Source organism: Macrosteles quadrilineatus, unplaced genomic scaffold (genome assembly GCF_028750875.1).
Source record: "Macrosteles quadrilineatus isolate MER2022 unplaced genomic scaffold, UCM_ALF_1.0 Scaffold_4__1_contigs__length_99947679, whole genome shotgun sequence".
In the NCBI taxonomy this organism is placed as follows: Eukaryota; Metazoa; Arthropoda; class Insecta; order Hemiptera; family Cicadellidae; genus Macrosteles; species Macrosteles quadrilineatus.
In genome coordinates this window covers 11341367-11359777 of record NW_026542597.1, presented here as the reverse complement: position 1 = coordinate 11359777, position 18411 = coordinate 11341367, and the positions used below count along the sequence as shown (strand labels likewise).

Below are 18411 nucleotides of genomic sequence, written 5' to 3'. Positions count from 1 at the left end.
GTGTCAAAGGAGTGTTAAATATTAAACTTCGAGTCCAATGTTTGAATTGTGTAGCAAAATACAGATTTTCCTGAAGTAGTGGCTGTTGTCAATAACAATTTTAGTCCTACAAGTCCCTAATTCCAAATTTTAGTCAAAATCCTTCCCTTGAATATCGAGGTTAATATTTCCCGTAAAATCCCGTCTGACAATCCAGGCAGTGCTGCTACCTTTGGGTGTTTGAGGGAACTACATCCAATCTCGGGGTAATGTAGTACTATCACCGCTGCTCTTTTGTTATTGTGTTCTTTGTTATGGTGCCGCGCCGGGGCTTCCCCACCATTGGCGAGTGCCTGTTGGAATGCCTGCCGCACTGAACATGTTAACAGGCAGCTCTTATTTGAGAATAGGATTTATATGACCTGCCTTGCAAAAGAATATAATCTGATTCGCCTAATCTTGACCAGTCAGTATGACTGGTCAAAATTGTAACGTCTTGCATATATTTACTGTCTAGTATGTTTGAGGTATTTAAGATTTTAGTATGTTTAAGGTACAAGTGTAAATATATTGGAGAGTGGGTGTGTTGTTAGCGTCTCGGTCTTCAGTAAGGGATCCATTCTCCGCACATTCACAATACATATCAGTTAGGTCATCTTTTCTTTAGCATTTTAAGTACTTCCTCCTGTAAAAATCCCCCCCCCCCCCCCCTGCAAACTAAGACCATTTCCATTTACACGGTTGGATTTTCACAATAATAATCCTTTTAACCAGTCAGTTTTATCGATTTAAGTAACACAAGATGTATTGAGTACTTAGGTTTGCTTCTACTAGAAATATAATCAAATTGTAATAGCTAGGTGTAAAAAATACATTTGCTAAGCATGCTAATATTCATGTTTGGCTTAAATTACCTACATTTGTATGGTCGCCATTTCAGAATAAGGTATATGAATTCAAAATTTGCTAATATTTTAATTTTCTCTGTTCCCATGATGTTATTAAAATAACTAATTTTTCTAAGCAGTGATGAAATAGTAGTTTACACAACGGTCGCGTATAGATAGTCTTTAAGACAGGAGTAGAAAATAATACTGAAAAGTGAATCTTTTTAATTCTAAGAACTGAATAAAAAAGGCTAGTTTAAAAAACGGTAGTAGGAAAAATTGTTTACGCCATACTACACTGTTTTAACGAACTTCCCACGGAAGTATTTAGTCCAGAAAACAGCTGTTTGCCGCCAGCTTAATCAAATGGGGTTTCATTGCGTACTACTGTTATGCAATGAGTTTTACCGGACACCAATCAGCTGATTATACTGTATTTGGTTGGCAATGAGTGGTTGTAGACAAAAACATAACCTCGCTTAGAGGTTATGACTAGTGATTTTTAGTCCTTTAGTTGGTGGTAATATATAAGGATTTGTAGAGATTTAGTAGTATGGCGTAAACTATCGTACGTAACTCGTCCAAAATATGTTTACCGGACTCGTATGGTTATCCCGTACTCGACTTCGTCTCGCACAGGAACGACCACACTCGTCCGGCAAACACTTATTTTCAGGACTAGTAACGTAATATACTATTTCAACTAATCCATAAGGATGACAAATAAATCTTTAGTAAGTAAGCCTATTTTCAATCTATGCTATAACATTGTAAAGGTCCATTTAGTGATGCAAGAAAGGCGAGACGAAAAACGGAAGTAATACTCTTAAAGGTTTTTAAACTTTTTTATTGTGATAAAACATAAAAACCATTTAAGTCTAATCGTCTCCCTTGAGGTTATCTTTCTTTCCTCCTCTGATTCTTCCTGTCCTTCTGGCAGCGATGAGACCGACCTAAAACACAACAAAGTTATTAGCATTCAATGGTGCCATTAGGCGTTGAAAACTAAAATAGTCATGTCAAAACACTCATTTCTCATAGTATTGAACGTCATCAGGTTTTCAGGTTTCAAATGTCTGTTTGGATGTTGTATAATCATAGAAATGAGCAGACGATGCAAAATTATTAATTAAGCTTAACTGCACAATTGTAGATACAGTAGTTTCAATTTTGTTTCCACACTGGTACATTTTATTAGAAAGGCCTAAAGCCTACAATATCAATGAAAAAGGAATAAAGGTTATTTGAGGGAATTGTTTACTCAAAACAGGGATTTGTAGACAAAGAGTTGTTTGGAAAAACTATCAACAAGAGCTTATAGTGAAAAATTGATTGCATAGTGAACAGAAGGAGCAGTCAACCATTACGCTATGGTCTACCAGTTAACTTGAACATATTTTGTATTAACCTATAACATTCGTACTTTTTACGCACAGTAAAAAGGCAATTCTGTTGTTGAAATTCTTATTGTGATTAAAATCTCAACATATTCAAAGCGATCCAAGGTGTCCAGTGAGTCATGAAAACAAAATTCTAAAGGACAAAGGTTCAAAATGTCCAGTTCAAATCTTACATAAAAGCAAAACTGATTTATATTACCTGCTTATACATAAAAAATATTTAAGAACCTAAATTAACCACAATTCAAAAAGAAAACAATTTTAAAACAATTATGTGCATTATTATTATTTCGTATTTGGTTGTGGCTTTAGATTCGCAACTATTACCCGCCATCAATATTGTGAACAAACCCCATAATCGTAACTGTAAGCATCTATGAAGCTTTCAGCAACACAGAAAGTCTCCCCTTAAACCTTAACGATTTTCTTTACTAACTCGCGACACAATGTTAAGAGAGAACCAAAAGAACACAATTAATGAATGAACACTCTATCATTGTGTAGTATATTCCAAATTGCCCAGTACAATGCAAAATTGACGTCCCGGTTTCCCCAGTCAGATCGACATCCGTATATTCTCAGGCAGGGTTATGTATAAATGTTGACACTAATAACAAAACTCTTCCCAGGCTGACACTAACTAAAATCCCCGGTATGTGAGACCCCTTTTGAAAATAATGAACCCTGCTTAGAAACACAGAAACCAAAACTCTGGGCCTGTGAGACCCCACTTTAAAATCCACTAATGCTGGGCTTCTGAGACGGGCATGCTATGAACAACCCAGGGGTGCCCACAAGGGGGGGCCGTGACGCAGACTGCGTCATTGAAATTCTTGGGGGGGGGCTCAAAAATTCAAATGGGGGGGGGCTTAAGTTAATTGCAACAGTGTTCAATGTGACGACAATCCAAAATACATTACGAAATCGCCAGATAGAAAGTGGATAATTAATTACAATAGTTAGTTATATTATTGAATTAAATTAGTTATAATAGGATTTTAGGATAGTTTAGGATTCGTGTGTAGAAAGTTATTATTTAAGATTAGCAAGACGTGAGATCTTAAGAGGGAGCGCACGGGATGGCTCAACTGCTGTGATAGATAAAGGATAACGCGTGGTACAGACACGTCCAGCTACACCGCGACTTAGCACAGCAGAACGTTTTGTTGACATAAAGCTCGTTAAAATACGATCAAGTAGCAAGTAGCATAGGCTACAATACTTTACACTATTGTGTAGATACTCGATTACCTGAGTTAATAGGGAAAGGGGGGGATGAAAAATACGGTTAATCCAATATAGTATAAAATCAGATGACAAACTCATTAAAACGTTGTAAACAGCCATTAAGTCACGATTTACATTTTTATAAACGAAATTGCACAATCATTATTATTGTAAATTTCAAATCATTTATCTTGGTTCAGTTGTACAAACTGCAACGTTTAAAATTGTAGCTAACTCAAACTCAACTAATCACTAGCCAAACATTACATTGCTATAAATAACGTAAATATTAAAGGAACCTTTAGAAAGTGTTATAAGGTACTGCTCATGATAGACAGATAGGCTACCGATAGGTGCTGTATCACAGCATAGGAATTGATAGATAAGTAATAAAAAAGTGTAAAATTATATTTAGAGATAATTCAAACACTCTTGAAAAAAAATGTAATGAGAACAATCTTGTTATTCTCTTTCTTTGTTCAGAATTAATAGGTTTCTCTTCAATTCATACACAAATTCAACAAGTCGCCATATTTAGGCCTACTCATTGGCCAATCACAGCCTTACTAAAGTTACCATGGTTATCACTCAATCACAGTGTACTAAGCATTAATCGTCATCATTCCCCAGCTGTTGTATCTCAAATCTGTTGTAACATAGCGCACAGCAGACAGAAGTGTATAACGGAGCAGACGATTGTTGGCGCAAGCGTTATTTCCATTTCATTTTCAAAGGAGCTGTGATGTTTCTAAAGGGAGGGAGAGGGGATCGTTATATCGAGAAAGACACTGACAATTCGTTATGGATATTCTGGCAATAAAAAGTTCCTTAAATTGAGGGGACTTATAAAACTCATTTTTATTTATATATATATATTTAATTATTCTACTAATTATTGTTCTATATTTATATATTCTAATTTTATTTATATAGAAAGATAAGTTTTCCAGTCCTGTACAACACTGATTCACGGTCTTTTCCCTGTAATCAAAATTCAAGTACAACTTGATACACACAGAATCTCCGGTTCCCGACCTGGATCTAGATGATGGCTAGTTATTTAATTTAATTTACAGTTACATATTAGTACTCGTGATAAATCAAACCCGTTATGTAAGCCAAAGCCACACGGTATTAATCTCACTTGGTTTTGGATTTGCTTACAAACGTGATCGGAAATGGTTAGGGCCTACACAGTATTCTTAAAGAACATTTATGTAAACATATCAGTGACAGCTAGGAAAAGAATCTTTATCAAAACAGCTGTTCGTAATTTCATATATGACGTGTTCTCTTAACAGATTATTAGTATTTCATAAATTAATGACGTATGTAGTAAACATAGAGAAAATAAACTAGAAAAATCACACAAAATTGTGTTTTTGATCGTCCGTTATTTTATTTCCAAAATAGTGAGGCCATATTTTAATGGCTATAAGGACTCTCTCGCCAATCCTGTGGATACAATTAAACCATTAGAATCATAATCGGTACTCTAGTTTTCTTTAGAGTAGGCCATGAGTAGGCTGCATAAAATGCCTTCTGGGCCGTGACAGACGAACATAAATTGAGATAAGACATGTTTCAACTTCTTCAATGTATAAAACATAAATAACACAAAATATGTATATTTCTGAGCAATGTACAGACAAAACTATAACTTTATTGATATAGATTAACTGGGTTTGAATTTTAAATATCTAAACAAAATTATAAAACTTCTTTTATAGTTTTACAAATAGTGCTGGGCGGGGGAATAATGTTTCTCATTTGTTGTGTATGAGGTTTTTTTTACAGATGTATGTTTATGGGGGGGGGGGGCTGTTGCTCAATTGGGGGGGGGGTGCGTCATGAGTCTAGGGGGGGATGGGCACCCCTGAACAACCTGTCAAGGTCACGGCACCCACGCAAAATGAACAAAGAATATATCAACAGATAGGGGAGGAAAAGGGGGGAATGGAATCACCCAAGGAAACAGTGTTGCCAACAAACGTTTGTGAAAATTCCTATGGGCCTATCAGACCGCGATTTTGGTAAAGTGTAAATAAGATAATTTATAGAGCAGAAAAAAGTTACCTTTCTTCCGGCGCTGGTGCCTCGCTTGACGGTGGAAGCTTTGCCGATGTGCTGGTGGTTACCTCCTCCGTGGGGATGTTCAACGGGGTTCATGGCAACACCTCTAACCTTGGGCCAGCAGTTACGCTTAGCCTTGTACTTGAAGTAGGCTCTGCCAGCCTTCAGTACGGGCTTGTCAATCCTACCACCTCCGGCGACAATGCCTGTCCAAACAGACCAAATTTAGACTACGATTTGATAGAGATAAAATTAGTCTACTTAAAAGAATTTTTTCAGTGGCAAAATATTTTTTCTAGGACTCGTTGAAATAATTCTAAACCTTGCATTAGGAGTGCCCAAGAGAATTGATTGGATAGGCCTAACTTTTCTTTGTAGTCAACGTAATTTTCATAGCTTACATCAGTCTAAAATGTGTTTTAGTAATTAATCTTCAGTTTTAAGTTACAAGTTCAAAATTGTTAACATTGTTTTAAACATTGTATTTAGTACCCAAATGATAAAAATTATTAACTTGGATTATAATAAAATAGGTGTATTTAAAAAGTTACAAAAATGAAGCTTGGTGAATATATTTGAGTTAGGCCTAAAAGTTTTTAAACCAAAAGGCATCTCAGACCGCCCTAGATTATCTTCATAGGATTCAGGTTCTAACCATTGTACACAAAGGGTTATCATCATAGATGCCTTGAAAAATGTGTGTCTAACTGAAAGAATCATTTTTATCAAACAATATTCTTTAAACCTTTTTTACATAGACTATATTTGAGCTGAGGCTAAACGAAACTATTAAGTATCTTGTACTTGGCAGTTGTTTCAGATGATCAGAAGGTGAAAGTTGCAGAACAAAGCAAATCTCACTCACTGACCCAGTTCTATTTTGTAAAAGAAACTCCTTAGTTAATACTCAACAAAGCAATGGGTTGGGACTGTTAATCTTACCTGTAATAAAGTTAGCAAGAAAATTGTTTAAACCACTCCCTGACATAATACCATAACAAATGTCAACGACGAGTAAGACCAAAAATGTAACCTTACATTTGGGCTAATACAAGGGGTGGGCCGCCACATGTTTGGCCAATACTCACCAACCATGGCTCTGTTGTTGGAGGGAATCACTTTCTTGGCTCCAGAGGGCAGTTTCACTCTAGACCTCTTGGTGTCGGGGTTGTGTGCGATAACAGTGGCGTAGTTACCAGATGCTCTCGCCAGCCGACCTCTGTCTCCGGTCTTCTCCTCCAGGTTGCAGACGATGGTACCCTCAGGCATGGAGCCAACAGGCATCACATTGCCAATTTGGAGGTTGGCTGTAAAATAAGAAAAAATGAAAATGATTCCACAGCATAACAGTAAAATACATGCTTGTGATAGAATAATTTTGCATCCTATTATTATTTTAACTGGCAAACCTTTCTAAATTTTAAGACCACATAACTAGGCTATATCCACACATTGGCTTGAAATTATAATAACTTTCATACCACTATTCTAAAAACAGACTCTTAAACCTAATTAGAAAATGTAGCCTACATTTTTTTAGGATAAAAAATTGTGTGAAACCACTGGTTAGGCCAACACCACATATGAGCTTTTATAAATCAAATTGTTGTTGCAAAAAGGCCATCAAAACAGACAACATTCAGAAAGAGCCTCTAGATATATCTTCATAGGCATCAGGTAGGTATAACTAGAATTCATCATAATGTTTGTCTGATAAAAATGATAATAGTGGTATTTAATTCAATACTAACTTAAGCTTGCCCTATTGTTCACTTATTTTGTTATTGTTCTTATTTTGTTACTGTAGGCCTAGAGTATTTGCATTTCGTTTCAATTAAGTTGCAAACCACAAAATTTTATGAATTGGAATTCTTGGTTTTTATCAAAACTTGCATTGGAGTTCCACTGCAACTTAATACAAAGTTGTTCAAAAATAAGCAAGGATTAGTAAGAAAATTGTTGTAAAAAATAACAATTAAGAGTTTGGTCAATGAATTTTTAACTTGCTAGGACTATCAGTTGGCCTTGAGAAACAAGTCTAGGCCTACCTAGTTGGACAACATTCAGAAAGAGCCTCTAGATAATTCTTCATAAGATGTCAGGTAGATAAACTAGAAATCATCATTATGTTGTCTGGACAATCTCAAGAGTTAAGAGAATTCATTAGGGAAGAGAAAAGTCTTTAAAGCACGAGGGTCTTTTATCACATCTCAACATACCTTTCTTTCCACAGTAGAGGAACTGGCCGGTGTACATGCCCTCTGGAGCAATAAACAACTCCTTGCGTGTCTTAAATCTGTACGGGTCTCGGAAGTGCACAACGGCTAGAGGAGCTCCTCTACCAGGGTCATGGATGATGTCCTGTATAGAATATCCAAAATGTCAACTTAAGTTAAATTCTCAGATCTAAATGGTTACATCCAAAGTCTGATTAGTGTACAGGATTTTCTGATGCTGCTGTTAATAGTTTCAAAACGAACAATCCCACACTGTTTAATCCGAAAACACATTGTAAATTCACTAGATCCCTTCCATAGTATAAACGTAACACTACAAGAACAAGTTGAAACAAATATTTTGTCAAATGCTGGCGGTCTACCCTGTGAAAGTAGGTTAATGATGTGAACTGATTTCAGCTGGATTGTACTATTTCATACACAATAACAATTTAAAATAATTGATTAACCCTTTTAACCCCAGCTACTTTTTTAATAGAGTAGCCAAGATGCTCAAGGGAAAATATATGCGGAACGCTGAATTTTACTTAAAATGCTATAACTTTTTTATTTATTACTGTAATTGAATAATTTTTTTTTTAATTTGATTCCCAAAAATTCCTCTACTTAATATATGTAACAACAAACAAAACATAATTTTAAAAAATAAAAAAAATTAGTCAGTTTACTAATTTTTATTTATTTTTGTTTTTATTTTTTGAAAGTAGACCAAGATAACACAAAATAAAAGTCTTCCCATCACCACAATATTGTTGTCATCTGATAGCAAATTTATTTCTCTACATAGAAAATAAATATTATCAACATACCTTGGAAAATAATGAAGAACAATTCGTTCAAAGAAAATGCTGCACTTCCGCGGCTTTCCAACAAATATCACAAAATGTTCTCTATCAATGACATATTGCAAACAAGACATCTTTACTCCCAAAAATTGTTTTCACTGTCACTACACACACTATTTATGCACTTACACTATTTTATACACTTATAAAAGTTCAATATTTACTATATACAACAATAAAAAAAATAAAAAAGTTAGCATTTGTGTTGATTGAAACAGACGGCATGCACGCCTTTTTTACATCTTATGCAGACTGTCCTGCTTTTTTTCCTAGTGCCACCAGCTGCTGTGCTTACTTTGCTGCAAACACTACAATTCCTTTCTTTTCTATCTGGTAAATATTCCATTCCAAAATGGTTCTGCATACCATCATCGCCACCAGCGCCAGCCATATTGGGCGGTCGAGCTTTGCTGTTCAACCATTCACGAGCCAACTCCTCAACAATTTCAATAGTGAACTGCAGTCTTGTAAGCTGTTTTCCAGTACAATTTTCTTTGTATATAATGTAGGCATTTAGTACCATCCTGGCAAATATATTGAAAACTACCTTTTTCCAATATTTTACCGTTCTTCTCTCATCCAGGTAGCAATACAGCATCTGATCTGATGAGTCAACGCCTCCCATGTACATATTATAGGTGTTGATAAGTTCTGGTTTTGTTTTTATAACATTTTCATTGCCTCTTCTCTTCACTTTTTCGACAGATTTTGCAGTTCCCTTAGTTGACAACAAAATCACTGGTTTTTTCTGGCTCTTCTTTTCACGGTAGGATAAAAATAAATTAGGCCCATTTCGCACATACTTCTTTTCCCCTACATCTAGGTTTTCTTTGATTTCTTCTGGAATCCCTTTTCTGTTTCTTCGCACTGTGCCAGTCAAGAAGGTACATTTACTGTACAGATATTCAGCTAACGGTAGACTCACAAAAAAATTATCCAGGAATATGTGGTAACCTTTATTCAAATACTGACAAATCAAAAGTAAATTTTTCACAACTTTGTAAGCCAGACCATGTTCTTTTTTTCCATCATTACTTTTAGAACCTTTATAACAATCAAAGGCTAAGCAGTACTTTGTCACACAATCACATAACATCCACAATTTTATCCCCCATTTATGGTGGTGTTTGTTGGGTAAGTACTGTAGGATTTTTGAATGACTTTTTGTGCCTACAAGGCTTTCATCTACAGAAAGTTCACGATTCGGTGTGTAGTAGGTTCGAAATACACGATTTGCATGCTCCATTACTGGTAAAAATTTACCACAGGGATTGTAATTTGGTTCGTTAGGCTTCGGAAGAGTTCTATTATCAGCAACATGGAAGAACTGCAAAAGGCTTTCAAAGCGGTTCCGGCTAAACATTTCACGGAACCAAGGGGTTGCTTGAGACGTACATGTGGACCAATAACTCCTTATTGTTGGTTTTCTGATAATGCCCATGTTCAAAATAACTGCTATGAACCCTTTCATTTCGGTCAGATTTACTGGCTTCCAGTTACGAGCACTCGAGTGAGGCGACATGTTGGCTAGTGAATTTATGTACTGATTTGCGTACTGATTTGTCCGCAGCACAAATGTGCTCAGCAGTCCAACAGTGAAAAATAAATTGAAATATTCAATAGGCTTGGCGTCTGAATTTGGTACATGTTTTGGACCAGGGATCTCATTGTACGTAAAGTTGTGGTCGTAACCAGGATCGTTATCGTCATCAACCTGAGTCCATTTTATCACATTTTCAGTGGGCTCAGGCTCTAGAGGATTCTCATTTGGGGGAATTCCATTTTCTATGAGTTGTTCTGGTATGTTGTGATCAAATAGGCCTTGTATGACATCATTTATAATGCGATCAACATTTTCTAGGCCTAGGCCTACATCTTTTGTTACACTAGGTATAGGCCTCTGACTTTCAATCTGGGGAGGTTCGATATTGTTTGAATTATTGACTAAATTATTGTCAGCTGATGGGCCTATGGATTCCGAAAGATTTTCATTTGGCCCTGATAAACCTTGACCTAGGCCTTCATGACCAAGAACTGTATTTTCATTTGAGGCCTGGTCCTCGTCAACATTTGTATCATTTACATTTTGAGACTGTAAAACCTCATCTATAACTATATTTTTGTTGTGTTCAACAACTGAGGTCAGTTTCATAAACCTAGGCCTACCCTTTACTACCCTTTTAGAGTCTTGCCCTTTGATGTTGATTGGACTTCGTCTTCTGAAGATTCTTCAGACATAACTGTGGATGGATCGAAGTCTGGATCTTCATCCGTATCATCCCCAAAAATATCCTCACTATCACTGTGAGTTTCATTTTCGGAAGAACTTGATTCATTATCAGAATCGGAACTTTCAATATTGTCAACAAAAGAATCACTCAACTCATCATCGTTTACTTCGACGTTTTCCACCCCACGAAGATTCCTGAGCAGCGAATTTTCACTAACAGGAGATTTCTCTCTTTTTCTTTTGTTCATTTTCAAAAGATTAACACTAAATTTCGCGAAATGAAACACAAAATAAAGTTGGAAACATTCACTGAGGTTACGCGATACAGACGACAACGTAAACAAACAGATAAACAGAACCTAGCGCCGGCCGGCAATACGACAGCTGACGACAGCCAATAGCGACAGTACACAGAGTACGAAAATCTTGTGAAACCACGACAAACTACACTTCTATGTGTAGTCCAATTCGTCGAAAGGCGTTACCCCGAATTCGAAGGCGTTTGGATTGCTAGGTGGTCAGTAAATGATGAAATAACAGACGTCCGATATATCGGACGTCGGGGATTTTCGCAAAACACCTTACGTCCGATATATCGGACGCTGGGGTTAAAAGGGTTAGGTAATGATTAGTGTCCATATGAGTTTTATGGGTTCGATTCCAGGCACATCCACAAAACATAAATGGGTTTGTACCGCTTTCCCAAAAAGCATTTGTACACTCTCTCCAACTTCTCTTCTAATAAAATGCCACCATTGTAGACACCAAAACACCGATAAAAAGATCAAAACAACGTAGTTAGACAACATTCAGAAAGAGCCTCTAGATAATTCTTCACAGGTATCAGGAAGCTAAACTAGAAATCATCATAATGTTGCCAAAGTTGTTTAACCAATCCTTAATAAATATTGTAGCCTATACGGCAATTAGGATAAATTGTTAACATTGTTGTCTACATTCAATGTAACTGTGTATAAAAGGGGTTGAAATTGCATGCAGATCTATTGCATTTTGATCAAATCATATTCATACCGTTAAAAGTTTATGCCTATATTCAAACTCTAAGAACAAACATCAAGACTAAGTAGGCTAATTTTTAACAATATTTCGATTAACTCACCCTAACAACACCCTTGATGTAACCATGCCTCTCAGCAAAGTCCAGAGAACGGAGCCTGGGTGCTCCCTTGCGATGTTTAGTGTGAGAGCGGAAAACACTCCCAGCTCCCTTACGCTGGGCACGAATCACTCGTCCCATCTCTATGACATAACAGATTGCATGGCTTGAATATAAACTTACCGTAAATTAAACTTTCTGTTAACCTCCACTAAAAAAGCTGGTAGAGGATACATGTCCGGTAACCAAACGTGGATTAGGCGTCCGGCAGTTACTGTCATAATCTAACCTAGGCTAACTAACCAAACTTCCTGATAATGAAAAAAATTGAATCAAGGTTAAATTCTGTTCAATAAAATAAAATTATGCCTCAAATTCTAAAAAAAGATGCACGGTTAAGAAGAAATGGCATTCTAAGCAAAATCTTTCACAAAAAGTTAATGTCACCGCTCCGATGGGATTCGATCTCTAGACAGTTTCCCCTTGTACATCAACTAATATACTCTCTAACTAATATATAATATAATCTCAAAACTATAATATAACATATAATATAATCGACTAACTAATATCAACTAATATAATCTCCACAAGACCACTACACCAAGGACACCTATAGCTGTAAAATAAATCGTAGCGTTTTGGTAATGGTGTTCTGGGCCCCCACAACCCAGTGACGTCACTGCCGGAAACCTAATCTACGTTTGGTTACCAAAGGGTATCCTCTGCGAAAAAATATAATCATTGCTCTCTTCTATCCAAACACCTCAGAACTCACTGAAAGGCAGAGACAAAATAAGTTAGTAGCCCCGGATACACAAGTAACCTACTAAAGGGCCTAGGCCTAAGTTACCGTACCATAATTAAAACTAAGTTAATATAATATGGTTATAATATGGCTTACTAAGCCTAGATTAGTTACGTATGTTTGCAGTCAGTGCTTAGGGCCAAAAGGAGATTATTCTGGAGAGGACTTAAAGTTTTCATGGACATCTGATTAGGAATCAATGATATGATTAGTCGGCCTACTTTGTATTGGCAGCTCTCTCCTACAGCTACATTAGACCTAGGCTAAGTTATGTCCCAAGTCCCACACAGGTACATCTAATTTCTAAATGAAGTTTTGAGAGTATAAATCATAGCCTAAGTTAGGCCTAACATATTACTAGAAGGATCATATAACTTAAAAGTGGAAACATCGACTAACCTCTATGTTAGATAGGCCTGGAATAGGTGAGAACTGAGAAATGTGCTAAATTATAATGTTGAAAGTTATTTTTGATGATATTTTACGATAACGTCTGCTCTAGAGTTCTCTTGGTTAGACCTAGGCCTTGTTTATGATCCACATCTAAACGTGGGCCTATTCTTAACATTGGATAACCCGCAAACTCATAGAAAAGTTAACTAAGATACAGAGGATAAGCTCAAGTTATGGGACAACTCTGCGCTTTTAGCTCCAATAACTATCTTAAATGTAAGTTATTTGTAACAAACAAGGAAGAGCCCGAGCGGCGATGGCCACACAACTTAGTGAGTTATATAACTTAATTTATTTTTAAAGAGGTCAGTTAACTTTGGGTAGACTTACGTATCCGTTGGCACAAACAACCGAATGAAAATATCAATGAAACACCAATTTCTAACACTAAACTTTGATAGATCCACAAATGCCCTAAATAAATCAATGTCATAAACCATACATTTTTTGAAGCCTATAATATCATTCTATATTTAACTTACTTAAGAATAACTAAATAAGATAGGTATTAGAAAATTTTGTTTTCCCACAAGAAGCAAAAATGTAAACAAAACAACTGATCAGCTGTTACAAGTTAGGCCACAAAACTTCACTAGCTTTTTATCCAATTTTGGATCATAAATGTATAAAATAGGCTAATTAAGCAAAATAATGCATCATATATATTATACCTAGGCCTAATACAAAATACTAGGCCTAAACTAAAATGAAAATTACACTGTAAAATTAGGGATAAAACCCACACTTCGGCTTATTATCGGACAGAAACTGACAACGCCGCCGCCATTTTAGGTTAGACAAAGATAAGTTTGTGTTCTGTTCCTATATCTTAGAAAAATCCAAAGCTTCTTTTTGTGTGACCAGCATGACAACATTGAATTCTACTTTCTTTCGTCTATTAAGAGCATATATAAAACTTTTCACATTATATATGCAATTTAGAAATCGACAATTTTTGTCAATTCGCCACATGAGCAATACATAAAAATTGGCTATTCACAAGAACTGTTCTAGCTGATGAACCTAAGTTAGCTGTTGGAATGTATTATGACATTATAGCCTACTTTTTAGAGACTGAAGTTTACTTTACGCTTGTAGCATTGGTACCACTTTTTTTTGTTAGAAATAAAAATTACGTCTGCTATGATTTTTTGAAATGACTCATCTTTTACGATTGCGCAACGAAACATTGCGTTCGGGAGTTAAGTTCAGTTAGCACGTTTTTTTTCATTCAAATGTACCTCATTATATGATCGATATACTTATGTTGGCTGCACTTTACTTGACGTCCTACACTCATTCAATTGTTTTTTCGATTCAATATTTTTATTCGATTGTTACATTCGATATAACGTTTGGTTAAGTAGTTAGGTTAGGTTAACCTTACCTAACTAACCAAACGATATATCGAATGAAGCAATCGATTAATCGATATATCGATCGATATTTTCATTCGAATGAGGTATTTATTCCAGGTGCCTCCAAACGATTTTTTAATTTTGATATCTTACTTTATAGTTTTTTACCTCCTGAATCCAAATATACCATTAATTTTCACCGCTGATGAATATTTATTGCTTGCATTTTTGAAATAGTAATTTGAAGTGTTTTTTCTGGATTTTAATTTTACAAAAACAGTCTGCAGGCGACATAAACTAACAACTCGATACATTATAACCTAAACTTTAACTTACCTAATCTAACCTACCTTCAAAGGACTTAATGCAGTCACCAATTCACATAAAGCACGACCTATCACCCTGACATGCCTTTTCTGACATCAAAAGGAGTTTGCTTACACATTCTAGAGGTTTGGTTGGGTTAGGTTATGTTAGAATAGCACCATTTTAGTATGTAATTTCTAAACGGCGAAATATATATCAATAAATCATTAATAAGGATAAAATACTGGTAACAATAATACATTATTAACTTATTGGTCTTAGAAAGTGAAAAGTGTAACTTAATCAGGTGATTTTCATATTGCAGAATCAGAGTTAGCTAATTAAAGTTGTCACTTCCATTTGCTTGACTATGATTGAAAACAATCAGCTGGTTGGTTTACTTAACCCATAGTACATTCCACTTGTAAATGTCATCCAACCTACCTTGTTTATTGTAATGTTAAGTATGTTTTTACGGCGATATCTTGAGAAATATTCATCAGCGGTGAAAATTAATGGTATATTTGGATTCAGGAGGTAAAAAACTATAAAGTAAGATATCAAAATTAAAAATTCGTTTGGAGGCACCTGTACGGAATAATTACCTCGAATGAGTGTAGGACGTCAAGTAAAGTGCAGCCCTCACGTTATAACTTAACCCTCCGAGTGTCCATAGTTTAGGCCTTAATGTCCACCTATTTTTGGCCCCTTTGCAAGGTTTTATTAAAACGGATCTGAGAAGCTTAAAACAATGTTAATTCTAATGTTCTATATACCATTTTGTTTGGAAAATCATGGGCTTCAATATTATATATAAAACATAAGGAACATTTAAAAAAAAAAAAAAAATTTAGGTAAAAAAAAAATATAATTTCTAAAATTTTCAAAAAAAAAATAAGTTCGCGCTCAATGAAATTGTATAAATTGTAGGCCTATAAATATTTGAAAATAGCCACTTTGTTCTAAATTTAATGAGGATTACAAATATATAATCATATAGCGAGATAAGTTATCAAATAAATAAGTTATGAGCGAAAAACGGATTTCAGTACATAGCGTTTAGCTAAGAATGCATAGCCTAACCATAGCTAGGAATCTGGCTGATAATTTACATCAATATCACTACCTACTTCTTCAGGATCATCAACCAGCACTTCAAAACCACTTAAATCTTCTTATAATGCACCACGTATATCACTACTTTTGATTTTTAACACTAAAACAATGATAAACGTAATAAAACACATCAGTCATCGGTCCGGGGGAACCTAGCTGTTTACAAAAACACGCACGTCAGCTGTCTGCTACAATATTTTCGGAACTAAAATGAATAGCGCTTAGAGACAGACCTCTGGAGAAAGCTTAGAATATTACGGAAAGAACGATACCTAACTCGATCCAGTTCAAACGATGTTTGTGCATCTTAAAAGCGACGCGTGACCCTACACAAAGTGTGTTGTGCGTCGTTTTTATGACTCGTGACACTCGGAGGGTTAAGGTTCATTTTTATAATAAAATAAAACTTCAGAATCTCATCTTTCCTTTGGTACAAGAGTGTCATTTCGACGACTACACCTAATAACTGTGCATAACATGCAAAGGATGAGAACTTGGGTACCTACAGTTTCTTAATCTGGGCAATGCTAACTTAATATCGATTGAAACTATCGATTCGATTAGTAAACCTTCACGCAATTTTTTGTATCCGAGAACTTAACACTTATCAACAAATTTTGTTGCCCGCCACACCAGCAACACATTTTTAAATCGACATTTTCTGTCAATTCACCACTCCTAGGGTTGTTAACTTAAGTTTCGGCATAGGCTAGGCCTAACTTAGGCCTAATATTGTAGTTGTAACAGGCTATAAATAAATGCATTGTAACACTGCATTAGACCTAGGCTAACTTATGTAGGCAACCACAGAATAACCACTGATAGGGTCTCAACCAAGGCCTAGGCCTAGGCCTATCTACGGATAGAGAGGACATTATAGAATTAACAAAACTTGACTAGGATAACAATTTCATCCCTCCATTCAATCTCATAAGCTATAAACTCTTCTTTACAGCTTGGCTAAGGGAGTCCGAGAAATTTTACTAAGCTAAGTTAAGAAGTTTTAATAACGAGGACTTGACACCTTCAAGACATGGAATTGAGGTTAGGTTGAAGGAATTACAACAGGAGAATGAGTATATAACACTTTCCTAAATTACTACGATGAACCAAATCTTGAAATTGGTGTTATATTATAGAACTATGTATTTTATCCGTAAATTTATGATTAACCGCGATTGAAATGGCTACAATTAATTTGTTTCTACTTGGAACATACCTGATTTTGGAGAAAGAAAGGGAAGAAGATATGGCGACGGAAACAAGAAGATCCACGAGCACACCGCAGTACTGCCAACAGCAAAATAAAGTAAACTAGTTCAATTTTAAAGGTATGTACTATGGTAATTGTATGTTATGCATGTAACTATTTTGTAATAATAGACATCACAAAACCATTAGAGAAAGATGTTTACCAATACAAGATTGTTTTCAACTGTTATTAGCTTTTGGTTTCATAGTTGAATACTTATTGTCTAGGAAAATATACAAAGTAGGTCCAACAGAGTAATAATATAGATTAATTATTTCAAAACTTGCTTTTAGAATGATAGAGGGGGACAGCTCACTTAGGTATTCTACAGATCATAGTCTATACGAGCTTTGTAAATAATATTATAAATAGTATATATAATAGAAGGTGCACTTGCACCACATCGAAAATATAAAATAAATTAAGAGGGTCCACTTACTCTACAGATCATAGTGCCTATGAGCCTAGTGTCTTATATTTAAAAATACAGTAGAAAGGTTCACTTTCACTTAGGATGAGAAATATCTACTAAGGGAGTATGTTTTATCTATGCTTGTATAGACTAGAGCTTGTATAGATCTGTAGAGTAAGTGAGCTGTCCCCATTTAGGAGGACTTAAACGTCTGCACGCGCTTCTCGGGGCGCTGTTCAATGGTGCAACATAGCTACCGATGAGGCCCGAGTTGAGATTTCTGAGCTGAGGTAGAGCGAACCCTTAAGGGCTGTACTATCGGCTGTAATTTCATTTAAAAAAAATACTTAAGATACATTTTTTTACATAGTTTTATTTACAATCTGTTTTGCACCAAACAGTAAGTTAATATGATGACATTTTTAACAATAAAATAAAAATTTGAATGCATGGGTTAGCAGCTAAACACCTTTAGCACTAACAAAAAAGAAAACAAAGAAAACAAATTTCAGAGCTGCTGTACAAATCGAGTCGGTAGGTCTAAAACATTTTCTCTTTTTAGTCTGTAGACATGTTGATTGTTGTCTAGGAGGTTGAGGGCCAAATGGAAATTGGAAATGGTTCGGATGATACTCAAGCTTTGAGATGTATTTTTTACTGCAGCTCGTAACTTCTTCAGTAACAAATGGAATTTTGCAATCATTGTGAATG

At 35.6% G+C, this 18411-nt stretch overlaps 1 protein-coding gene across 1 annotated transcript; it reads right to left on the bottom strand.

Moving 5' to 3' along the window:
- Positions 1–1692: 1692 nt before the first annotated feature.
- On the bottom strand, positions 1693–17323 carry LOC128992654 (60S ribosomal protein L8). The gene is made up of 6 exons (XM_054416343.1): positions 17256–17323; positions 11999–12138; positions 7786–7927; positions 6655–6873; positions 5570–5772; positions 1693–1819 (listed from the first exon to the last, which is right to left on the bottom strand). The coding sequence occupies exons 2-6, from the start codon at positions 12134–12136 to the stop codon at positions 1745–1747; spliced, it is 777 nt and encodes a 258-aa protein (XP_054272318.1). The 5' UTR covers positions 12137–12138; positions 17256–17323; the 3' UTR covers positions 1693–1744.
- Positions 17324–18411: the final 1088 nt, after the last annotated feature.

Bases quoted from the DNA above. Each gene is read 5' to 3' on its own strand.
- LOC128992654 (XM_054416343.1), bottom strand. From the start codon at position 12,136: ATGGGACGAGTGATTCGTGCCCAGCGTAAGGGAGCTGGGAGTGTTTTC. The intron at 6,874-7,785 runs GTATGTTGAGAT...CTTATTTTACAG, and splicing joins CCTCTACTGTGGAAAGAAAG to CCAACCTCCAAATTGGCAAT. The intron at 1,820-5,569 runs GTAACTTTTTTC...GTTGTGTTTTAG, and splicing joins GCACCAGCGCCGGAAGAAAG to GTCGGTCTCATCGCTGCCAG.